Source organism: Tympanuchus pallidicinctus, unplaced genomic scaffold (assembly GCF_026119805.1).
Source record: "Tympanuchus pallidicinctus isolate F22 unplaced genomic scaffold, pur_lepc_1.0 scaffold3, whole genome shotgun sequence".
In the NCBI taxonomy this organism is placed as follows: domain Eukaryota; kingdom Metazoa; phylum Chordata; class Aves; order Galliformes; family Phasianidae; genus Tympanuchus; species Tympanuchus pallidicinctus.
In genome coordinates this window covers 5,494,668-5,513,639 of record NW_026294747.1, presented here as the reverse complement: position 1 = coordinate 5,513,639, position 18,972 = coordinate 5,494,668, and the positions used below count along the sequence as shown (strand labels likewise).

The window sequence follows — 18,972 nt, the reverse complement described above, 5'->3', positions numbered from 1 at the left end:
CTTGAAACATGGCTTTTTACTAAAATCACAACATGAAACATCGACCATGGGTGCAATGGCACAGAGAAGGGGACAGTGGTGAAACCATGCCACCCTCCACCCCAAAACCTTCCAGCCCCAAACCCCTCACCCTCAGAGCCTTGGCTCCTTCAATATGCAGCTCAAGCCCTTTTTTGGGGAGCAGTGATGCCATGGCCAGGCACGTGGGTCTTTCTGCAGTACAAGTTGGGTGCCAGCAGCTCCAGCGTCAGCTCAGTGATGATGGCTGTCAGCCCCCAAATGCGGTGGGGGCCGTTGAGGAAGACAGGGAGGGTGTAGCCGTAGCGACCCGCAGTGCGGAAATGGGTGTAGCCCTGGTTCTCTTCCTGCAGGAGGTGCTCCAGAGGCAGTGTGAAGACCTCTGCCACCTTGCAGAAGCCGGAAGAGAGTTGGGGGACGCACATGGGTCACAGCAGGGAAGGGCACAAAGGGTAGGGGGTCACCCACCTCGTCAGGGTTTGGGGACAGTGTCAGGTCCTCCAGGGGTCCCAGGTTGGCCACCACAGGGACCACAAGCATCCCGTGCTGGCAGGGAGCATGTGGCAGAAAGACAGGGTGACAAATGCCACTGTGCTGCAGCCACTTCGCTTCCCCATCCCCACATGTCCTAACCCAAACCATTAGCCTCTGCCTACCATGTCCCTGCTGCCCTATCCCCAGCCTCCCCACGCCCATCCATGTGTCTCCACTGCCCTGCTGACCCCATCCTGTCACCCTGTTCCCCAGCCCCATCCTCCCTTAGCCCCAGTGCTCCTGTCCCCAGACACTCCATGCCTGTATTCCCATCAATTTTACCGATCTCACCTCGTCTCCACTGTGTCTCCAGCGTCCCTTTCACCTTGGCCCCAGTCACCTCTGTTCCATTTCCCAGCCACACGGTGTCCCCAGTGCCCCCAATTACACTTTCTTCCCAATTACCCCACCCCATCTCCCAGTCCTGTGTCTCCCGATCCCCACAGCCCTGTCACATCCCCAGAAGTGCTTGTAACCCCACCACACCACCTGTGTCCCCGTGCTGTTCCTGATGTCACCCTGTTGACAGTGATAGACATGGGGACTGTTGCTCTTCTCAACTTACCATTGCCAGCCCCGAGCTCAACATCAAAACGCTCTCTAGCACAGACACGTCCCATGTGCCCCTTCCATCCCCACGTTCCTTTGCCATCTCTGTATTTTTCCGAATATTTCCACACTGTCCCCATGTCCCAGCGTTGTCCTCATCACCGTTCTGTCCCCACATCGCCACTCAGTCCACAATGCCCTTCTGTATGTTATGCCACCATTCTGTACCCAACGTCCCCATGCTCCATTGCAGTTCCCACGTCCCCAGTTTATCCCCACATCCCCATTCTGTCCTCGGTGTCCCTGCACTGACCCTGTCCCCATTCTGCCCCTGTGCACTGTCCCCACCCTTCGTTCTGTCCACGCCCCCATGTCCCTGTGCTGTCTCCACGTCCCTGTTTTGTGCCATGTCCCCGTTCTGTCCCCATGTCTCTGCGCTATCCCCAAGGTCCCGGTGCCGTCCCTTCTGTCCCCGTGCCCTTTGATCCCCATTCTATCCCCGTTTGTGTCCCCGCTCCGTACCCTGTCGGGCAGCTCTCGCAGCCGGCCCCAGACTCTCTCCTCCCGCAGGTTCAGCCCCAGCTCCTCCCGCGCCTCTCGCAGCGCGGTGCCCTCCGCTCCGCCGTCCGCCGCCTCCCGTTTCCCCCCGGGGAAGCTGCAACGGGTGGGGGAGGGGAGGCGGCGCTGCGGCAGGGCCGGTAGGGGGGACCCCCACTCCACGACCCCGCCCCTCCAAGTCCCCCCTCACTACCTCACATCGCCGCCGTAGGGCCCGCGCAGACGGCTGCAGCGCAGCGTATAGAGCAGCGCGGGGCGGCCCCGCACGGAGCACAGCGGCACCAGCACGGCCGCCCCGGCCTCCGCGCCTCCCCCCGCCGCCCCTTCCGCCAGCAGCCGCCGGCACCGCCGCTCCGTGCCCCCGCACAGCGTCACGCGGTGCGTAACTCCCCGCGCCCAGCTGCCCACCCGCATGGCTGCGCCGCTCCGGGGTGGAAGGAGGGAGGGAGGGACCGCCCCCCCCGGGGCTGCAGCGCTCCCAGCGGCTGTGCGACGCGATTATGGGGCGTGCGGTGCCCCAGATAGGCGAGCAAGGCGGTCACGAAGTGTACAGCCTTACAACTGGGCGTGCAGCAACTCCCCCTGGGTACGCAATCCCATAGCCAGGCGTGCAGCCCGCACACCGGGGGCGTAACACTGCCGGCAGGGGTGCAACCCTGGCACTGGGTGTGCAGCTTGATCTGTGGAACTATACCTCCCCTGCAAGGTGTGCAACCCCACGAGCAGGTGTAATATGCTGCTGCTGGATGTATAATTGGGACAAGAGGACTGCAGCAACCCTGCTGGGCACGCAGCCCTACCAACAACCCTAACGTGTGCCTGAACACATTAGGATTGTTGGTGCACTCCTGAACACTCCTGCCCCACAACCTTGGCACAGTGTGTACAAGCCTCCTTGGAATGCTGGAGATCAGGGCAGGGTAGAGCAGAGCAGGGCAGAGCAAGGCAGGGCAGGGTCGTCCCCCCCAAGAAAGCCCACAGCCCCACAATAGACACTCTCACACAGATATTTTCATAGCTCAAAATTAAATGATTAAAAAAAAAAAAAAAAGTATAGAAATCACCACTCTCTCATAATTCCTTCTCAGTAGAGACTAGCATGGGTTTACGGCTCCACTCCCACCTTCAGCGGAACCTCCTCTCATCCCACACATATCGCTTTCCTGCGGGCACCTTGCGGAAAAACAGGCTGTTCCCTCGGCTCATGTTGCCCTGCAACAGAATGAGTATCAGCCTGGGGGTCATTCAGTGCTGCCCTTAGCCCTGTAGCAGCCCCATAGCATCATGGCGCTTACTTCCTTGTGCAGCTGGCTCCAGCAGTCCAGCCAGGAGGAGTAGGTGGGTGCATAGGGGAGCAGGCCCCCAGCTAGCCTGGTAAGGAGAGCACTGTGTTATTTCCACCCAGGGGCGATGTAGGACCCATCATTCCCCGGCTCTGCATGGGGCTGAGCTCCATCTGTAACACTGCCGAGGTTCCAGCTCCCACCCCGCACCTCCCCACGGATGCGCCTGCTCAGCCCTGGGGGGGGTGGAAACCATTCTTGCCCTTTGGGAGCTTCCTTTGGGAACACCTCACATGGATCACAAGCACACATGGCGAGTGTGGGAGACGAGGGAGGTGGTGGTGGCAGTGCGCTCACCCGCAGTTATTGACAGCCATCAGGTTGGAGACCAGCACGAAGGGGTACGTCAGCATGCTGGCAAAGAACTGCAAGGCAGAGCAGGGCTGCTCAGTGGGAAACACCACGAGCGTGCCAACACGTACCTGCGGGTTGTACTCACCCCGGTGACTGCCTGCGAATAGCTCTTCATCTCTGTCATAGAGACCTGGGGGGAGGAAGGCACTGTGAGTCCCACCCGAAGCAGGGACCTGAGCATCCCCTGAGGCACAGAGCCCATACCCCATTCTCCAGCGCATATGTGTTGATGAGGTAGGCCAGCATATTGCAGAGCCAGAGTGAGAGGATGTCTCCGAGGAGCCGGGGAACAAGGCCGCTGAAAGGGAAGAGGCAGAGAGTTTAGGAACAGGAAACAGCAGATCTTCACTCAATGGAAGAGATCACAGCCTCAGGAATGTGGATACTCAGGAAATAATGAGTGGCTCAAGCACGGTTTTATGGTTCCCCAGGCACCAAACAACAGCCACACAACAGATTACACAAGGAAGGTGTGGTTGCCCCATCTCTACAGGTGCCCAAGGCCAGCCTGGATGGGTCCCTGGGCAGCATGATCTGCTGGGGGGCTTTGTGGCCCCTTTCAACCCAACCACTCAGTGGTTCTATGAACACGGGGCAGGCACTGTGATTACAAGCCATTAGCTTGCCCAAGGAGTACATCTTTTTGGTCCCACGTACCAAAATGAAAGCAGAGCACTATGAAGAATGGTGAGCAAGAAAATGGGAAAACAAAGCAAGAAGCAATGCCCAAGGTCTGTGGGTTTAGTGGAAAGACCCCCACCACCCCCAGCACACAGCACTCACGCGAAGAACCCCAGGATGCCTTCTTCTCGGTAAATCGTGGTGAAGGCGCTTAGTGTTCCGCTGTGCCAGGAAGAAAAGGAGAGGGCACTGGTCACACCAAGCAGGTCACAGGGACATGGCACCCTGTGGCTGCCCCCGTACCTGTACTTGGTCTCCCTGCCAATGAACTGCACCATGCATCGCAGGGTGATCACTGTGGGCAGAGCTGAGATCAGCGTGGCACAGTGGGATGGCACTGAGGCTGCCACCATGATGCCCACGGAGCCACAGTGGTGGTTACAGTCAACTGCAGGGGTACGTACCATGGAAGGGGTGGGTGATGAGGGTGGCAGCAGAGCGAGCCACCATCTCTCGGGAAGTCTGGAGGAGAGAAGAGCTGTCAGAGGCAGGGAAAGAGGGCAGGGGGGAACTTTGCAGCACCCTCCTTCCTCTCACCTCCTTCAGCACCTGTTCCAGAGAGGACACAGGCTCCTTCTTGCTGGCTCCTAGCTGGAGAGAGACAAAAGCATGAGGAAAGCCCTTGAAACACAAACCTCATCCTAAAAGCCCTCACGTACCTCAGCCTTCTCAGCCTCCTGGTACCGCTGTGGAGAGAAGCACACGGTCAGGAGTGACCCACCAGCAGCTGCAAACGAAGGCACACAGGGGGCACAGTACCTGCAGCACTTTGCCATGCACCACGGTGCCAATGGCGCTGGAGCAGAGACGGGGGGCGAGGCCCTTGAAAAGCCCCGCTCTGCCATCCACTTTCACGATATGTTTGGCTGAAGGAGAGACGGGCAGCGTCAGAGCCCCACCGTGTGCCCACAGCACCCGGACGGGGCTGCGCTGTGGAACTCACCATAGGCAAAGAGGCCTGGAAGTTGGTAGACCTGGCGGCCGAAGATGTTTCTGCCCAGGGTGGGCGGCAGTGGTTCGTATCCCACCTGCGGCGTGAGAGCACGGACGGTCCCCACGGCCCCCTCGGGCCCACTCTCTGTGCCATTCCCCCAAGTTCCCCGTACCGCTGCGCTATGACACAGCCGAGCACCGCCGCCCCGGCACCCCCTTACCTGCACCAGCACCTTCACGTACATGAGAGGCTGCGAGAGCACAGTCAGCCCCGAGCCCAAAAGCACCTGCGAAGCCTCGTCCGCCATGCTGCCGCCCCGGCGCCACGGCCCAAAGGACACCTCCACCGCTTCCGCTTCCGCCTTGCAGCGACTTCCGGCGCTCTCTCAGCCCACTTCCGGTCTGGTCGCCACGGCAACGAGGCCTGCACCACCCTTGTGGCTTGAGATGCGGCGTCGATGCCTGCGAGCTCGAGCTGTCGGGGCCTGAAGTGACACCATGGCAGCTGGCCCTCGAGAGCCCGTCTCCCCTCTCTCCTCCCGTGGGACACGGTGCGACACAAACACGGCACTGCCACAACAAAGCTGCCTTTAATGCCGAGTGCAGGCGGAGCAGCGTGCCGCTGTGAGGCCGGGCCACCTCCCACAGCCAGCAGCAGTGGCCACGCTCGGGGACAGCGCCGCTGTGGTGCCCCGTGAGGAAGGTCTCACTCGGCCTGCCCGTGAAGAAGCAGCACCTGTGCTGGTGGCCGTGGTGGTGATGGCGGCGGTGGTGGTGGCAGCGATGGCACTCCGTGGTGCCCAGCGGTGCCCTGTGGTTGTCACATACCCCTCCATCCGTGTGGCTCTCACAGCGATGTGGTGGTGGCATACTGCTGTGTGTGCAGCGGGGACAGCTCTGTGCAACTCCTCCGCTGCCCCACAGCCTCTTCGTGTGGGGACAGGGACAGATAGGGGCACGGGGGAGCACGAATGTGTCTGCTGGAGCACAGAAGAGGGGCTGCAGGCACTCTGAGTCCCACTGTGGCAGGCAGAACCACACTGAGCCACTCTCACCGGGTCACCACCATGACTACTTTGGGTGCCATTGGGCCTGTACATGGCATTCCTCACTCTGTGGCTCCGTAACCGCTTTCTCCTCCTCAGCTGCAACCGGCCAAGTGCCACCCTGGCACCTTGTCCCTTCTGTCTGCAGGGGCTCTCCCTCCTCTCTAGGGACCCATCAGACACGGAGCTATCGGAGCCACTGGTGCTGTGTGAGGGAGAAGACAACTGCAGCCACTGCAACGGTCACTGTTCCCACAGATGGCATCACCGGGACACACCTGGACTCCAGCTGTGAGGCGGCGATGTCACTCCAGCTCTGACCGGAGCCCAGCCGCGGCCGCAGCAATGCATCCACCTCTGCCAGGCACTGCTGGAACTGTGCGATGGAGCCAGTGTCATTGTCACTGCCGTGTGGGGCTGCTGCTGGCTGCAGTCACCCACATACCTTGGCTGGATTGGGGTCACAGAAGTCTAGCAGTGTGTCGCAGAGGTGGTAGCCCAACGATTTGAGGTCCTCCACTGTGAAGTGTGAGTTCCTCCCACCTGCGGGGGAGATAGGACAACAAAACGAGTGGCTGCATCCCTCACCAGGCCCCAGAGCCTGTTCTTAGGGCTGGAATTGTGTTTCTGGGTGATTCTGTCTCCAGCACTGTCCCTCACCCAGCGTGGAGCCACCAAAGGCCGCCTCTAAGGTGTAGCTGTTGGCAATGCCCATTCGCCACATGACCACCCTGCCCGTCCCCTCCTTGCTCTTCTGCACCTTGAACTTGCAGCTGGAGAAGGAGAACTGCAGCCCCATGGAGGCACCATGACAGCAACCCACGTCACCACGATGCTGCCCAATGCAGATCACCAGATGCCGAGCCCACCTTGTCAGGCGCGTTTTTACTTAGCATCAGCGGGAAGATGCGCTCCTGCAACCGTGTCTCAGAGCCGTCCCGACCACCATCGCAGCCGTACATGAAGACGTTGTTCTTGCGGCTGTGCCCGTGGAAATCACAATACAGCACCACCTCCTGCTCCACCAAGAGCCTGCAGGTACCTGTCAGGATACAGCAGCCAACACCCCACTGGCCGCCCGTGCACCGCTGACCTCACCTCTCCACCATGGCTCGCAGGTGCCAGATGGCCGGAAAGGAGCCCCGAGATCCAGTCCCGTAGGCTCGATTGGGGTCACGGCCAGCCAGAGAGCAGCGGGAATTGCCCACCACCACCCCATCAGGGTTGAGCATGGGCACCACCTTGAAGACAAAGAGCTGGCGCAGGAGATGAGCGTCAGGAGCAGCGCTGAGGATGAAATCGAGGAAACCCTGCATGGCCCAGGAGCCACCGCTTTCCCCAGGGTGCACACGGGCGCTCAGCACCACCGCCCGCTTGGCTGCACCACCAGACGGCGCGGTGATGGTGAGCAGGTAGACGATGTTACCGGCCAGGCTGCGGCACAGTGCCCGCACCACACAGTACTGTGAGCGTGCTGGATCACCCATCACTGTCCGCAGGTACCGCTGCAGGTCCGAGTAGGTGTAGGGGTACGAGTGGGCAAAGTAGCACATGTCACTGTCATGGGGAAAGCAGGTGCTCCAGGACAGGCAGAAGGGAGCCGGCTCCTCCCCGCTGTTCCCTCGGTAGTAGCGGATGTTGGTGCCCACGCGGCGCCAGCCGATGCCATGGCTCTGGGCATCCTTCTGTGAGTAGAACAGTGGGCACATGCCCTTGCTATAGAGGCTCTTGGGCTTCGCCAGGTTGACAATGGTGAAACAGTAGACGGTGTCTTTCCGTGTGTTTTGCACACGGAAGTAGAACCACTGGGTGTGCTTGGCGGTGTACAGGTCTGGCCGCAGTGTCAGCACATACTCATAGGGGCCCCTGGTGGGCAGAAGGACCACACTTTGGCACTGGGCATGCCACTGTTCCCATTGCCCATCCCCATCACCACTCTTACACCTTGACTGCTTTCTGGAGGTTGCCACACTCGAAGCGCGACTCAAACAGCAGCGTGTTGTCCTGGGAGTCCTCCAGGGTGGCGGCTGGTGAGGAAAGGGGGCCTGGGGCCCCCCCAGCCCGAGCGCGGGTGAAGCAGGAGCCTGAGGGCACTGGGAACAGCTGGGCTCAGCACCCCAGTGATAGCACAGGGATGAGGAGGGGGTGAGCAGCACCCTTGGGCACTACCTGGGCTGAGCTGGTAGACAACAGTGCCCTGCTGCTCAGCCCTTGGCAGCCAGTGGTGGTCCATGGGCTGGCAGAAGGGTTCTGGTTCAGGGGGGATCCATTCTGGGGAGGGATGGAGACACACCCCATTATCATCACAGTGGTTGGGCATGTGGACAAGGATAGAAAAAGGCAGAGTGCTACCTCACCGATGTGCTTGATGGTCTCCTTGATGACCTCGCACTCAATGGGCCACCGGGGAGCAGGAAGGGGTCCTCGTGCCGAGGGAAGGGCAAAGAGAGCCCGTGGCTCCCTGAGTGACCCATAGCCCTGCAATGGGATCAACTGCGGGGCCCTGGGGGCTGCAGAATGGTCTGGGGGGCTCCCAGCCCCCTGGTGCAGTTCCAGCAGAGAACAGACAGCACGGGCTGGAAAGGTTGGAGACAACGCTCCTGGTGTCAACCCCAAAGCACCCATTACCCCACCAGGAGTGCTGCAGCCTGGTGCTGGGGGTTTTACTCACAGTTCGGGTCCTTCCCTACACTCTGCTGGGTACCAGAGTCAGCACAGTGGCATTCGGTGTGTCCCCATGGAGACACAGAGCTCTGCTGGCTGGCTGTCTTCTGGCCTTTGGGGGAGCGCTGCTGGAGCCCAACCAGGGGGTCCCACAGCCCGGGGTACAAGAAGGTGACACGCAGCTCACCTTTGAAGTAGCCGTAGTAGCACAGGTGGTCGTGCATGAAGTTGTCGTAGGGCTCAGGGACAGCCTGGGCAGAACGGTGCCATCAGGGCCTGCTCACTCCCAGGGCTGGCAGCCACCAGTCCTCCTCCCAGTCCCCCTGGCAGCCCCCAACCTGGGCAGTGAGGTGCCTCAGGAGCCACATGGCTTCGAGACGCACTCAACCCTCTCGTGTCCCCTTCTCCTGTTCCCAGACGCGGTTGCTCAGTGACCGTTGGTAGTGGGGAAGGATGGGGCGGTCCCAGGCTGGAGCTGGGAAAGGAGCCAGAAGGACCGTGTTGTTCACTGTGCCCTGGTGAACACTGAGGGGAGCAGTGCCATGGCAGGGCCCTCGTTTCCACACTGCAGGTGACACTCCAGCCCCAGCCCACAGATGTCACCCCAACCACGTGAACCCCCAATGTCCCTCTTGCCATTCAAGCAGACGGCACATCCCAAACTGCTACAATTTATTGGACAACAGTTGAGTCATAAAGGGCTCCAAACTGTACAACTGTAAAAAACAGCACCGCATGTACGCTTCACGTGCTAGATGCAGTTTTCCTCCGCTTCAGCCGTGCTCTCCAGTCCTCTGGCAGCGCTTCAAAGTTGGCGTTCCTCTCCGCCATGCCACTGCAAGGACAAAGCAGGGTGTCAGCCTGCCACTCAGGTGATGCAAAGGGATACTCTCCCCACCACTACTCTCCCCCAGCCAGAGACTCCAGATCACACTCCCTGCCTCTAAAAGGGATGAGGAGACGGCTCTTGACAGCAGTGCTCCGTGACAAAGCTCCTGTGTCCATACCTGAGCAGCTGTTGCTGCTTCCACTCCTCAATGCGCCTCTGCGCCGTTGTCTCCCGGTCCTCCTCACTGGAGCTGGAGTTCTCCTCCTCATCGAGCTCCCGCTGGATGCTCTGCCACTTCTTCACCAGTGATGGCATCTTTGTTTTGCCCTTCTTGCTCTGCAAAGGAATTAAATGGGCTGCAGTTAGGCACATCATCAGGACAGCAGGCTCACAGGCAACGTAACAGCCCAGGAGCGTCCTCCTACCTTTTCCTTCCTCCCCTTCCTTGGCTTTTCGGGTTTATCTGGCGGCGGCGGCGCTTTGGGTGTGGGAGGTGGAGGTGTCTGGGGTGGAGGTGGGGGAGGCGGATGCTCAGCAGTGCTGGTGGCAGGCAGGGAGCCGCGTGCTGGGGCCGGTGGCACAGCAGCAAGGCCAGCAGGCACGGCGCACTCGGAGTAGCTCATGACGGATGGTGCAGCGGGTGCTGTCACACCCAAGTAGCCGGGCTGGATGGCCATGCTGGATGGCTGGGGGACTGCATGTCCCGGTGGCAGGCGGAGGTTGGCACGGCTCTGCATGTCGCCCTGCAGGCGCTGGCGTGGCCTCAGGGAGGCGAGGGGCACAGGCGAAGGCTGGTACTTGCCAGTGGCCATCAAGGGCTGGCTGTAGATGACAGGGCAGCTGCCGATGGTGGCCGTTCGCTGCATCAGCTCCGTGTTCATCTCTGTGGCTTTCCGCTTCTGGGGCTTGGCGGAGAGTAGCAGGGCAGGGCTGGGTTCGGCAGCGCCCTGCAATGGAAAGCACTGGGCTGGGAACTCAGACGGCACCTATAGGGCCCGATGGGGTCACGGCTTGCTAGCTGGAGACACCGAGCGAGGCCCAGCTTTGCTCACCTGGCTCCTGCTGACAGCTGGGCGCAGGAGAGGCTTGAGCAGAGCATCTTCCTCCGTCCCCGGGGCAGGCGGCTCCTCGCCCCCCTCGTCTTCCATCTCCACTTCCTGGATCTCGCCATCTTCTCCAAGAGGTGGTGGGGGCGGTGGCGGCGGCGGCGGCGAGTCAGGTGGAGGCGGAGGCGGCGGAGGCATTTCCAAAGGCAAGGGAGGTTGGAGGACCGGGACAGAGGACTGAAGCAGAGTCCAAAATGGAGTGAGCGGCATGAGAGACGTAGCAGGGACTTGGCCTGAGAAGGGTTCTTTACAAAGGGAGCCTGAAGAATACATAGTGACACAGGCTTGAAAACCCAGGCTACTGACCACGCTGCCGCTCCGCTGCCAGCACGGGTGCGTGCTGCCTCCTTCCAAGGCCCTGCCGCCGAACAGGGAGGCTCACCTAAAGCTACCGCCACCGCTGCACGGACGGGGACCCGCTCCTAGGGCTGGGAGTGCCACACCAAACTCCCCCCTCCTCTTCCTATCCCCACGCCATACCTGTTGAACTCTCAGTGGCATCGGCGGGATGCTCTCCTTTCTCTTTGGGAGGTGGTTTGGGAGGATCGTCAGCTTTTCTGTCGATGCTCTGCTGTCCTTCATCTTCATCCTCTCCGTCGGGGAACTCCCACTGTGACTCTCCTGAGTGCTCGTTAACATAGAAATAGCGCCTATGCTCCCTAAATCACAAGAAAGAAAACGAAGCTTTACATTCCCTTCCCACACAGCGACACTCCAAGGCAGGCCCGCCCACGACAGCAGTGTGCTCTCGCAGGGAAGACCCTCTGCAGCTGGGCTGCTGCTCCCAAACGCGACAAACAACTTTGAGGATAGAGGCAGGAGAGGCCCAAGCCAGCTTGTTCCAAGCTAGCGGCCCCGCTGGCTCCGTGAGCGCTGCCCCAAGCCCCCTGCTCCGAGGGAGGGGAGGGCTGAGAGCGGGCCAGCGTGCAGCAGAGCCACGTCGCACTAGCACCGGGACTTTGAGCCGCCACCTCGGCTTAAAGTTGCCCCTCCAAGAAGGGGCACCAGGGAACAGCCCAGTGAGAAGCGGCTGCCCCCAACCCCGCGGTGCGTGGAGGTCGCTTTTATGATACTCTTGGTGTCAAACATACAGTGAATGCTAGAGAAAGGGAGCAGATCTGGGAGCTGAAAAACAAAAGAGCAAAGATTTCAAATAAAGGAAAATTAATCGAGAAAGCCAAATAGACAAAGAAATGTTTGGGTCTGACCTGCTGGCAGGAGACAGAAATCTTGTTCTTCATTCCGGCGATGAGTTGAAGTTTGTCCTTTGTCAGAGCTGTTGGTCAGAAGAGGTGATCCAGAGATCCTGCAAAGTTCACAGAGCTCTCGCATGCGCGACCCCCCAGGCCCGCCCAACGCAGCAGCGCTTTACACTCGTGAGAGTGCCACCAGCTCTGTCCAGACAGTGGATCGGCTCCGTCTCAAAGCACTGAGCACTCGCTCTGCATTTCTCCCATTTGGCGGCCGGCTCAAACTCTGAAAGTGCCGCAAGTTGCTCTGCCTGCCCAGCACCGCTAATGGAGTCTCCAAGAGGGACGGCGCCGCGTCGTCAGGTGGTGATGGTCACAAATCATGTCTGAGATGTCAGAGATGAAAGGTGAGAAAGGTAGAAGAGGGCGTACCTGTCCCAGTGGCAGGACCAGCCTTTAGGGGTGGCGTTTATTTCGTATTGTTTTAGCTGTTCGGCTGCATCTTGGAGTTTGCGTTTGAGGTAGTTTCCATTGAGAGCACCTTCTCGCCAGTCTGCAATGCGGGTCTAGAGGGGCAAGAACCGGGGGGAAGCCGTTGAGGGGGGGGGGGGCTGCCAGCAGCCCCAGGGACGGGACTCGAGGTCTGGGAGAGGCTCCCTTATGGCATGGGGCTCGGGGGGGCTGGGAGGAGGAGCCCGCCTCTGCGCAAAGCCATGCTCGCACCCCACCGAGGATGGGCCCTGCGGCGCCGGAGCCACGAGCTTCGCGCAGCGCTCAGCGGCGCACAGCGGGATCCGCTTGGAGACGGAAGGCCGGAGCGAGGGGCGAAGGCTCGGTTACCTCTGTCTGCAACAGCAACATGTGGAAGTTGGAGATAGATTGTCTGTTGATGCCCAGGAACTCCAATTTACTAGTCAGAGTGTTTGCGAGCTCTCCGATCTGAAACTGCCAGGGAGAAAGGGGGAAGAGTCAGCAGCCGTGCTCGGGCGCCGTCGCCGGGCTGCTGTGCCTACTGCGGACGTCCCTGGGGTCCCGCTGCAGTCCCGCGGTGAGGAAGCATGCTCTGCTCCTGTGCTGGTCGCTCCCTCTGCCCAGCCCGCCCCTCCTGCAGCCTCTGCTGCTTCCTGGGGACCGCTCCCTACTCCTAGCAGCTCCCGGCTCCAAATCAGCCAAAGGCCACGGCGTCACAGCAGAGCAAACAGATCGCTAAATAATCAAAGACTTTAAGTGCTTCCCAAAGGAAATGGGCCAGGACATATTTTTCAGCCTTTGTAAATTGCTGCTTTCCAGAGGGTGCTGAAAGGCACCAGCTCTAGATTTACTCCTGAGCTGAGGCAGCATCTGCATTATAATCCAGCCCACAGTGAGCACAGCTCAACCCCAGCACCTCACAGGGAGCTCTATGAAGGGCCGTGCCCCGGGGGAGCAATCTGAAAGCATGGGGTGAGCTGGGAAGCAAAGAGTGCAGCAGAGATCCCTCTGAGGGACATCACAATTGCTTCGAGGAGGACTCTGAAACCATTTCATTTTCCATCATTCTTCAGAAGAGACCTGGGAAAGTTCCCAAAGCCAACAACAGGACCGGGCTGATGAGCCGTGCTAAAGGAGCCCAAGGCAGGGAAACAAATTCCCGCACTGCAGTCCCTACGGAGAAGGTAGGAAGATCCCAAATCAGGGGATGGCTCCGCAGCGCAGCATCTCCTACAAACCAGGCTGAAGAGAATCACCCCGAACCGACGAAGCGAACGGAACGAGTTACCCAAGGAGCTGGCATTCCTCCAACAGCGCTAAAGGGATCCTGCACGTGAAATCACCACGCTACGGCACACAGTCCATCACACAGAGCACCTCCAGCACCAGAAGAAAAGGTGACAGCAAATGTGACACTTTAACAGGCTTCCAGCAGCCGGCTGGGATGCAGCAGCCAATGAAAACGATCCTTGCCACAGGCTTTGTTTTTTTTTTTTAATCATAAATTAGAAAACAACAAAAGCCTCATGTATATGCTATGCTGGAGGAGGTTTTGTGCAGAGAACGTCACGTCACACCTCGAAACTCTGCTACAAGTTTTTCTGACACAGATTAAATGTGGCTTGAGGACATTAAAGCCCTTTCGACTGCAAAAATGATTAAATTAGGGGAAATAAGGGCAGAGTTAAGTGTGAATTTTCTCAGAACATTTCCAGAGGAGTTCTACTGTGAGCCAATGACTCCCCGTTCACAAACAATCTGGCAAAGGGAGGGTGACCTGCTAACGAAGCAGATGCCAGTAATGAGCAACTGAGGAACAAAGGGGACAGGTTGCAAAGGACAAATATGGAGATGTCCCCTGCCCTCCTGCATAACCATCAGCGGAATCTGAAGCTCTGTATGTAAGTGTTACGGCTCAGGAATCAAAGAATTACTAAAGTTGGATAGGACCTCTAAAGATCATAGAGTCCAACATCAACCCATCCCCACCAAGCCCATTAACCACGTCCCTCAGTGCCACAAGTCCACGTTTCTTAAACACGTCCAGGAAGGGGCTCTGGGAATTGTTTGTCTGCTTAGAAAAATGGGCTGAGCCTCAGAAAGGAAAATATCAGAGCAACGGTGCAGCAATTCCCAGTTAGCCCCAGCAGCCCATCACTGCTTTGTAAAATAAAGCTAAACATGGGGCAGGAGGACCAGCGATAGCAGCCTCCAGACACAGAGTGCTTATGGACGAGGAGTCTTCAGCCTGGAAACTGAAGAGACACATGAGAGAGAACACTTCAAGACGATTACAGTGAGAATTTAAGATAAAAGTCTTTGCTCTCTCTCTTGTGGCAAGACCTGGGGGTCATTCTTTGTGCCTCCATCCCCCTTTTCTCTTTTGAAAAGGCTTTTTCAAGCCTTTGCTGCTGGCTTCTGCTGGTAACAGGGCATGAGGCTACAGAGATGCTGGCCTGATCCTGCACAGCTGTTTGCCACGGGGTGAGCTGGCCCCAATGCCCTCTTCAGGACCCCAGGACCTGCTGCCATTCCCACCGCACGGTGGAAGACGTCACACACCTGCACAGATCCGTACCTTTAGATCCTGCTCCTCCTCTTCTATTTTTGGTGCCGCTTGTGCTTTGACTTTCTCCTGGGGCTCCTCAGACTCTGCCTCTTTGTCTGAAGGCCCATCAGCTGCTTCCATGCTCACAGCTGCAGAGGAAAAACAAGAGGTGAGCCTGTTTGTCACAGTGCTGCCCGTGCTCCTCATACCACACTGGGGAGCCACAGCCAGGGGCCTCTTTCCTATGAAAAAAGGCTGAAATTAAAAGCAGAAAGGGTTGCAGCCCCTGTATGTCAGGTGGTCAGTACCTTTCTAGAAAAAACACACAGGACTCAGTGCCACAACACTGTGCAGCTGCCACAGGAAGAGGAACAAAGAAGAAATGCTGAGTGCCAGCAGCCCAGTGACATCGTTGAACTCCTGCAGCTTAATTATTTGCTAGGAAGAATAGTATCAGATAGTAAGACTGAGACAACTGCCAAAGAAGAGCTCCCAAAAGCTGTCAAGATGGTAAGGCTTTGTTTGGGCTACATTGCAGGACAGCAGCAACTCAGTACCTGCCCACGTGCCAAGGAGGAAGTTTTGCAAGGAACTCCAACCAGAACCAGTGTTAAAAAAAATAAAATCACACTCCTGATGCATCCTGGTGTTCAGCTTCTTTTGCTACCCCACAGCAGCAGGATGCAGGTTAAACTAACAGCTTCCTGTTCCCCAGATGCCAAGTGGGAAAACTGCAGCGCTGCAGGACAGTTGGCTCTGGGCACCATCTCCTCTGAGCCTGTGAGGCCCGAGGACCCTGCAGCCAAATCCTCCCTCCAAGGGCAAACAGCACCACCGACCATCACACCTCAGGGTCACAGCAGCCCCTAGGAGGGCTCATGCTGATTCCTGCTTCAGCAGAACACAGCCTGCTACAGGCTCAGGGTGCTTCTACACTGTTCCTGTGCTGTTCCCCCAGACGTAGCAACAGAACTGGTGCATGTTAGGGAGAGCTGCTCTGGAGGGGCTGGGAGTGCTGAGGAGCCTCCAGCAGAGTGCAAGCTGTGGCGGAGCATTAACAGCCACAAGCACATCACCTCCATCAGGCTACAAGTTCATACAATGCTCTGCAATACCTGCCTAATACAGATCTCAGAAAGACCACGGCTCGGCATCTCCTTGCTGCATAGAGAGCTAAGGGGAGCGTGAGCAACCCCACTACTGCTCAGGCATTAAACTCAATACAGCTTGCACAGCACATTTCTTGCAGGAAGGAGGTGCTTCTCACAGCGAGGCTCAGTCAGTCTCATCTTTTCTACACAGCACAGCCAGATGGCTCTTGGGGGCATCTGAGCTGCATGAGATGTGGCTACTGTTACCCAGGGACAAAGAAACAGAACTTAAGAAGTGAGGTAACAGCTCCTGATATATCACTGTAAGGATTTATAACATCCTAACAGAAGCCACAGGGCATGAAGCCAAAATTACGCTTTTACATTCTCTTTTCTACTCACACATTAAGTGTTAGCACTCTCCTAATTACTTTACTGGTGGGCTAAAGGACAGGATTCGGCAGAGCAGCAGCTTTTCCCCCGAACTCCCACTGGCAGCTGGGCTGTGCATGACACCGCTGCCAGTCACCCCTGTGCCCTGTCACCTACCTCACCTCCTGGCTCCACCGCGCGCCTCAGGCAAACCCCATCTTCGGGGAGGAGAAGCCCCGGCAGGAGAGGGCTGCAGCATTTCCGAACACCCGCTCCTCCCTCCGAAGGGAGCCTTTCAAATTACCTGCTTCTCCTGCCTCTGGGCTCTCCCGGCCCGTTTTGCTGGAGCCTCGACTAGCAGAATCAGGGCTGGCAGCTCCCGCAAACAGTTTCCACTTCCCCCGCTTTGAGGCCAGCCTGCGGGTTGCATCCTGCGAGGCAGACTGGCTCCCGTCAGAGAGCGGGCTGGAGCCTGAAACGCTGCCATCTCCTTCCTCCAAAGCACGCAGCTCTGCCTGTGGAGACACGAGATGGTGAGCAGCACTTCAGAGATCCCAACTGCCCCAAATATGTGTCACGCATGTAAGAAGAACTGCTCTAATTAGAATGTGGTGTAAAGGCAAGCGAACAGGAAGCAACAGCTCTAGAACTGCCAGCAGAGCATCTGTGTGAAACTGTACTATCAGCTCACAGCTCTGTCAGCAGCACAGGACACAAAGAGCATCCCTCACAAAAGATTCAGGCTGGGATGGAAGCAGCTACTACTGATGCCTGGTTTATTTATTACTAGCCATTCTTTGAATTTTTTCCTGCACCAAATTACCTTCTTTCTCTCCAGCACTATCTCCAGCTCAAGCGTGTCTTGCTCTTCCTCCTCCTCCCCGCTCTCCCCCGACTGCACCACACTGCACAGCTCCTCCTGCAGCGTGTCCTCCAGGGGATCCTTGCCCGTCTTGGGCTCTTCAGACGCAGCAGGCATCTCCTCTGCTTTCACCTCCTCTTCTGGGGGCGGCTCAACTTCTTCTTTGCAAATCACCTTTCTCCTCCAGCGCTCCTCTTCCTCCTTCACCACATCCGGCACAAGTGGTGCCAGGAGGGCCGCCGCCACCCCTTTCTTCTCCTCTTCGCTGCTGGAGAGCGCCTGCACTCCTTCATTTACTTCCTGTGAGGTTTGAGTACTGTATCAGCGGCTCTATATGCCCCTAGACTCAAGTGGGGGCTCAGGAACATAGCAGAATGCCTGCTACTTGGCTGCTCAAACTCACCTTCTTCACCTCCCGCTTAGCCCCGGGTCTGGCAGCACTTACTGGACCTGTTTTCTCCTGTGCCAAGGGCTCAGCAGCTGCTGTGAAGCTCCCATTGGTGCCCGCTGCCGTACTGCTGAAGAGAACAAGTGAACAGTCAGCACAGGGATGCAGCCCCTTCTCTCCCTCTTTCCCCCCTAGCCTGGATGCGCTCTCACCTGGCCTGGTAGTGTTGCAGGCCCTGCACCTGGGCTGCCAAATACTGTGGCAGCTCCCAGGTCACCTCATTGCTCTGCGTGTTCCAGTAGTAGTAGCAGCCGGTGTTTTCATCCCACACCTCCTGCCAATCACCCATCTCCAGTTCTCCCACTGTCAGGGAACAAGAACAAGCAGGTCACTCATAGGACCGGCACCCCTACACTGCGTCTAAGTCACTCCACGCGGTGCTCACCTCCTGCTAGCGAGCACTGCGTGTCGTACTGCCACTCAGGGGCCACGGCTGCATCCGTGCCATTGGGGGCGGTGATGCCCGTGGCCGTGCCAGACTCCTTGGGCTCCGGGCGGGGAGGGGTGGGAGGCGGGGCAGCAGGGGTGGGCTCGGCTGGCTGCGCGGGGGCCGTGATGGCGTCGATCTCCTTGAAAAATCAGCGCAGTCAGGGAGCGTGAGGGAGAGCTGAACGGCGCGGGGCTAAAAGGAAGGCGGGAAGCTCCGCGCTTACCGCCAGGAAGTTGGCCAGCGTGCTGTCGATGTCGGCTGAATTGTTTCCATTGGCACCGGCGGGGCGTGCCGGCTTTTCGGCGCCTTCCCCCTCCTCGTCGTCGCTGTCGGCATAGGCGCCCAGCAGGCACAGCCCACCTGGCAGCGGGGGTACCCTCAGTCGGGCGGGGAGGCCCATCCGAGCCCTCCCGGCGCCGTCGGAGGAGAGGAACGGTCCCTACCTGTGGGTTTGACGGCGGCGGACGCGGGAGGCGGCGGGTTGGGAGCGCTCCGGGGCGGCTCCGGCACCGCCTCGGCTTCGTCTGCGGAAGAAAAGAGGGAACGAGTCCGCCGAGGGCCCCAAAAAAGACGAGGGAAGGGCGGGGGATGAAAGGCGGGGGGTGCCGCCCCGGCCCACGGCCGCAGCCCCGCTCGGAGGCCGCGCCAGGCCTCGCCCCGCCAACAAAGCGGCCCCTCCTTTACCCGGCTCCGACCCCGACTCGGTCCCTTCCGCCGCTTGCCCAGAGGGCCCCGCGTCCTCCCGGCGCGGCCCCGGAGGGGAGAGCTGCAGGATGGGCCGGCGGCCCGGCGCGCTGCGGGACTTCTTCCCCATGGCGGCGGCGGCGCGGAGGGAAACGGCCGCACGAAGGGGAGCGGCGTGACGTGCGTCACGACGGCGCGCTGCGTCACGACGTCGCTGGGGGCGGCGCTCCCGCCCCGCGCCTGCGGCCGCTGAGGTACAAA

General features: G+C 59.0%; 4 protein-coding genes across 8 annotated transcripts; all 4 read right to left on the bottom strand.

The window, feature by feature from the left end:
* Nucleotide 1: 1 nt before the first annotated feature.
* On the bottom strand, nt 2-2,115 carry NUDT8 (nudix hydrolase 8). 2 transcript variants are annotated; one of them, XM_052696398.1, is made up of 5 exons: nt 1,853-2,115; nt 1,624-1,756; nt 1,118-1,267; nt 487-564; nt 2-407 (listed from the first exon to the last, which is right to left on the bottom strand). In XM_052696398.1, exons 1-5 carry the CDS (start codon nt 2,071-2,073, stop codon nt 162-164), a joined length of 828 nt encoding a protein of 275 aa, XP_052552358.1. In that variant the 5' UTR covers nt 2,074-2,115; the 3' UTR covers nt 2-161. The 2 variants fall into 2 exon arrangements, with proteins under 2 accessions (XP_052552358.1, XP_052552359.1); XM_052696399.1 differs by lacking the exon at nt 1,118-1,267 and having other exon boundaries at nt 1,853-2,111.
* Nucleotides 2,116-2,668: 553 nt separating this feature from the next.
* Nucleotides 2,669-5,330, bottom strand: MTCH2 (mitochondrial carrier 2). The gene is made up of 13 exons (XM_052696396.1): nt 5,192-5,330; nt 4,981-5,065; nt 4,797-4,903; nt 4,697-4,723; nt 4,575-4,628; nt 4,442-4,499; nt 4,281-4,332; nt 4,140-4,199; nt 3,561-3,654; nt 3,442-3,486; nt 3,300-3,367; nt 2,955-3,030; nt 2,669-2,871 (listed from the first exon to the last, which is right to left on the bottom strand). The coding sequence occupies exons 1-13, from the start codon at nt 5,276-5,278 to the stop codon at nt 2,785-2,787; spliced, it is 900 nt and encodes a 299-aa protein (XP_052552356.1). The 5' UTR covers nt 5,279-5,330; the 3' UTR covers nt 2,669-2,784.
* A 216-nt stretch (nt 5,331-5,546) lies between these two features.
* AGBL2 (AGBL carboxypeptidase 2) lies at nt 5,547-9,264 on the bottom strand. The gene is made up of 11 exons (XM_052696434.1): nt 9,019-9,264; nt 8,688-8,931; nt 8,374-8,592; nt 8,186-8,287; nt 7,959-8,109; nt 7,115-7,882; nt 6,886-7,048; nt 6,677-6,803; nt 6,462-6,559; nt 6,295-6,392; nt 5,547-6,221 (listed from the first exon to the last, which is right to left on the bottom strand). The coding sequence occupies exons 1-11, from the start codon at nt 9,046-9,048 to the stop codon at nt 5,561-5,563; spliced, it is 2,661 nt and encodes an 886-aa protein (XP_052552394.1). The 5' UTR covers nt 9,049-9,264; the 3' UTR covers nt 5,547-5,560.
* Nucleotides 9,265-9,335: 71 nt separating this feature from the next.
* On the bottom strand, nt 9,336-18,887 carry FNBP4 (formin binding protein 4). 4 transcript variants are annotated; one of them, XM_052696351.1, is made up of 17 exons: nt 18,712-18,887; nt 18,471-18,551; nt 18,251-18,387; nt 17,983-18,166; nt 17,750-17,900; nt 17,553-17,664; nt 17,111-17,449; nt 16,592-16,802; nt 14,855-14,973; nt 12,646-12,750; nt 12,238-12,371; nt 11,824-11,921; nt 11,096-11,274; nt 10,562-10,792; nt 9,935-10,456; nt 9,688-9,845; nt 9,336-9,515 (listed from the first exon to the last, which is right to left on the bottom strand). In XM_052696351.1, exons 1-17 carry the CDS (start codon nt 18,839-18,841, stop codon nt 9,425-9,427), a joined length of 2,982 nt encoding a protein of 993 aa, XP_052552311.1. In that variant the 5' UTR covers nt 18,842-18,887; the 3' UTR covers nt 9,336-9,424. The 4 variants fall into 4 exon arrangements, with proteins under 4 accessions (XP_052552311.1, XP_052552310.1, XP_052552313.1 ...); XM_052696350.1 differs by having other exon boundaries at nt 17,553-17,667; nt 18,712-18,886; XM_052696353.1 differs by lacking the exon at nt 11,824-11,921 and having other exon boundaries at nt 10,562-10,875; nt 18,712-18,886.
* Nucleotides 18,888-18,972: the final 85 nt, after the last annotated feature.

Coding starts and splice junctions, on each gene's coding strand:
- NUDT8 (XM_052696398.1), bottom strand. CDS start 2,073: ATGCGGGTGGGCAGCTGGGCGCGGGGAGTTACGCACCGCGTGACGCTG. Junction 1,757..1,852: donor CCCTACGGCGGCGATGTGAG/GTAGTGAGGGGG, acceptor CACCCGTTGCAG/CTTCCCCGGGGGGAAACGGG. Junction 565..1,117: donor TGAGCTCGGGGCTGGCAATG/GTAAGTTGAGAA, acceptor GCTCCCTGCCAG/CACGGGATGCTTGTGGTCCC.
- FNBP4 (XM_052696350.1), bottom strand. CDS start 18,841: ATGGGGAAGAAGTCCCGCAGCGCGCCGGGCCGCCGGCCCATCCTGCAG. Junction 16,803..17,110: donor TAGTGCTGGAGAGAAAGAAG/GTAATTTGGTGC, acceptor GTGTCTCCACAG/GCAGAGCTGCGTGCTTTGGA. Junction 10,793..11,095: donor TGCCACTGAGAGTTCAACAG/GTATGGCGTGGG, acceptor ACTCTGCTTCAG/TCCTCTGTCCCGGTCCTCCA.
- MTCH2 (XM_052696396.1), bottom strand. CDS start 5,278: ATGGCGGACGAGGCTTCGCAGGTGCTTTTGGGCTCGGGGCTGACTGTG. Junction 3,655..4,139: donor GGCATCCTGGGGTTCTTCGC/GTGAGTGCTGTG, acceptor CTTCCCTTTCAG/CGGCCTTGTTCCCCGGCTCC. Junction 3,031..3,299: donor ATGGCTGTCAATAACTGCGG/GTGAGCGCACTG, acceptor TCTCCTTACCAG/GCTAGCTGGGGGCCTGCTCC.
- AGBL2 (XM_052696434.1), bottom strand. CDS start 9,048: ATGTGGCTCCTGAGGCACCTCACTGCCCAG. Junction 6,804..6,885: donor GTAAAAACGCGCCTGACAAG/GTGGGCTCGGCA, acceptor ATGGGGCTGCAG/TTCTCCTTCTCCAGCTGCAA. Junction 6,222..6,294: donor GCCTCACAGCTGGAGTCCAG/GTGTGTCCCGGT, acceptor TCCCTCACACAG/CACCAGTGGCTCCGATAGCT.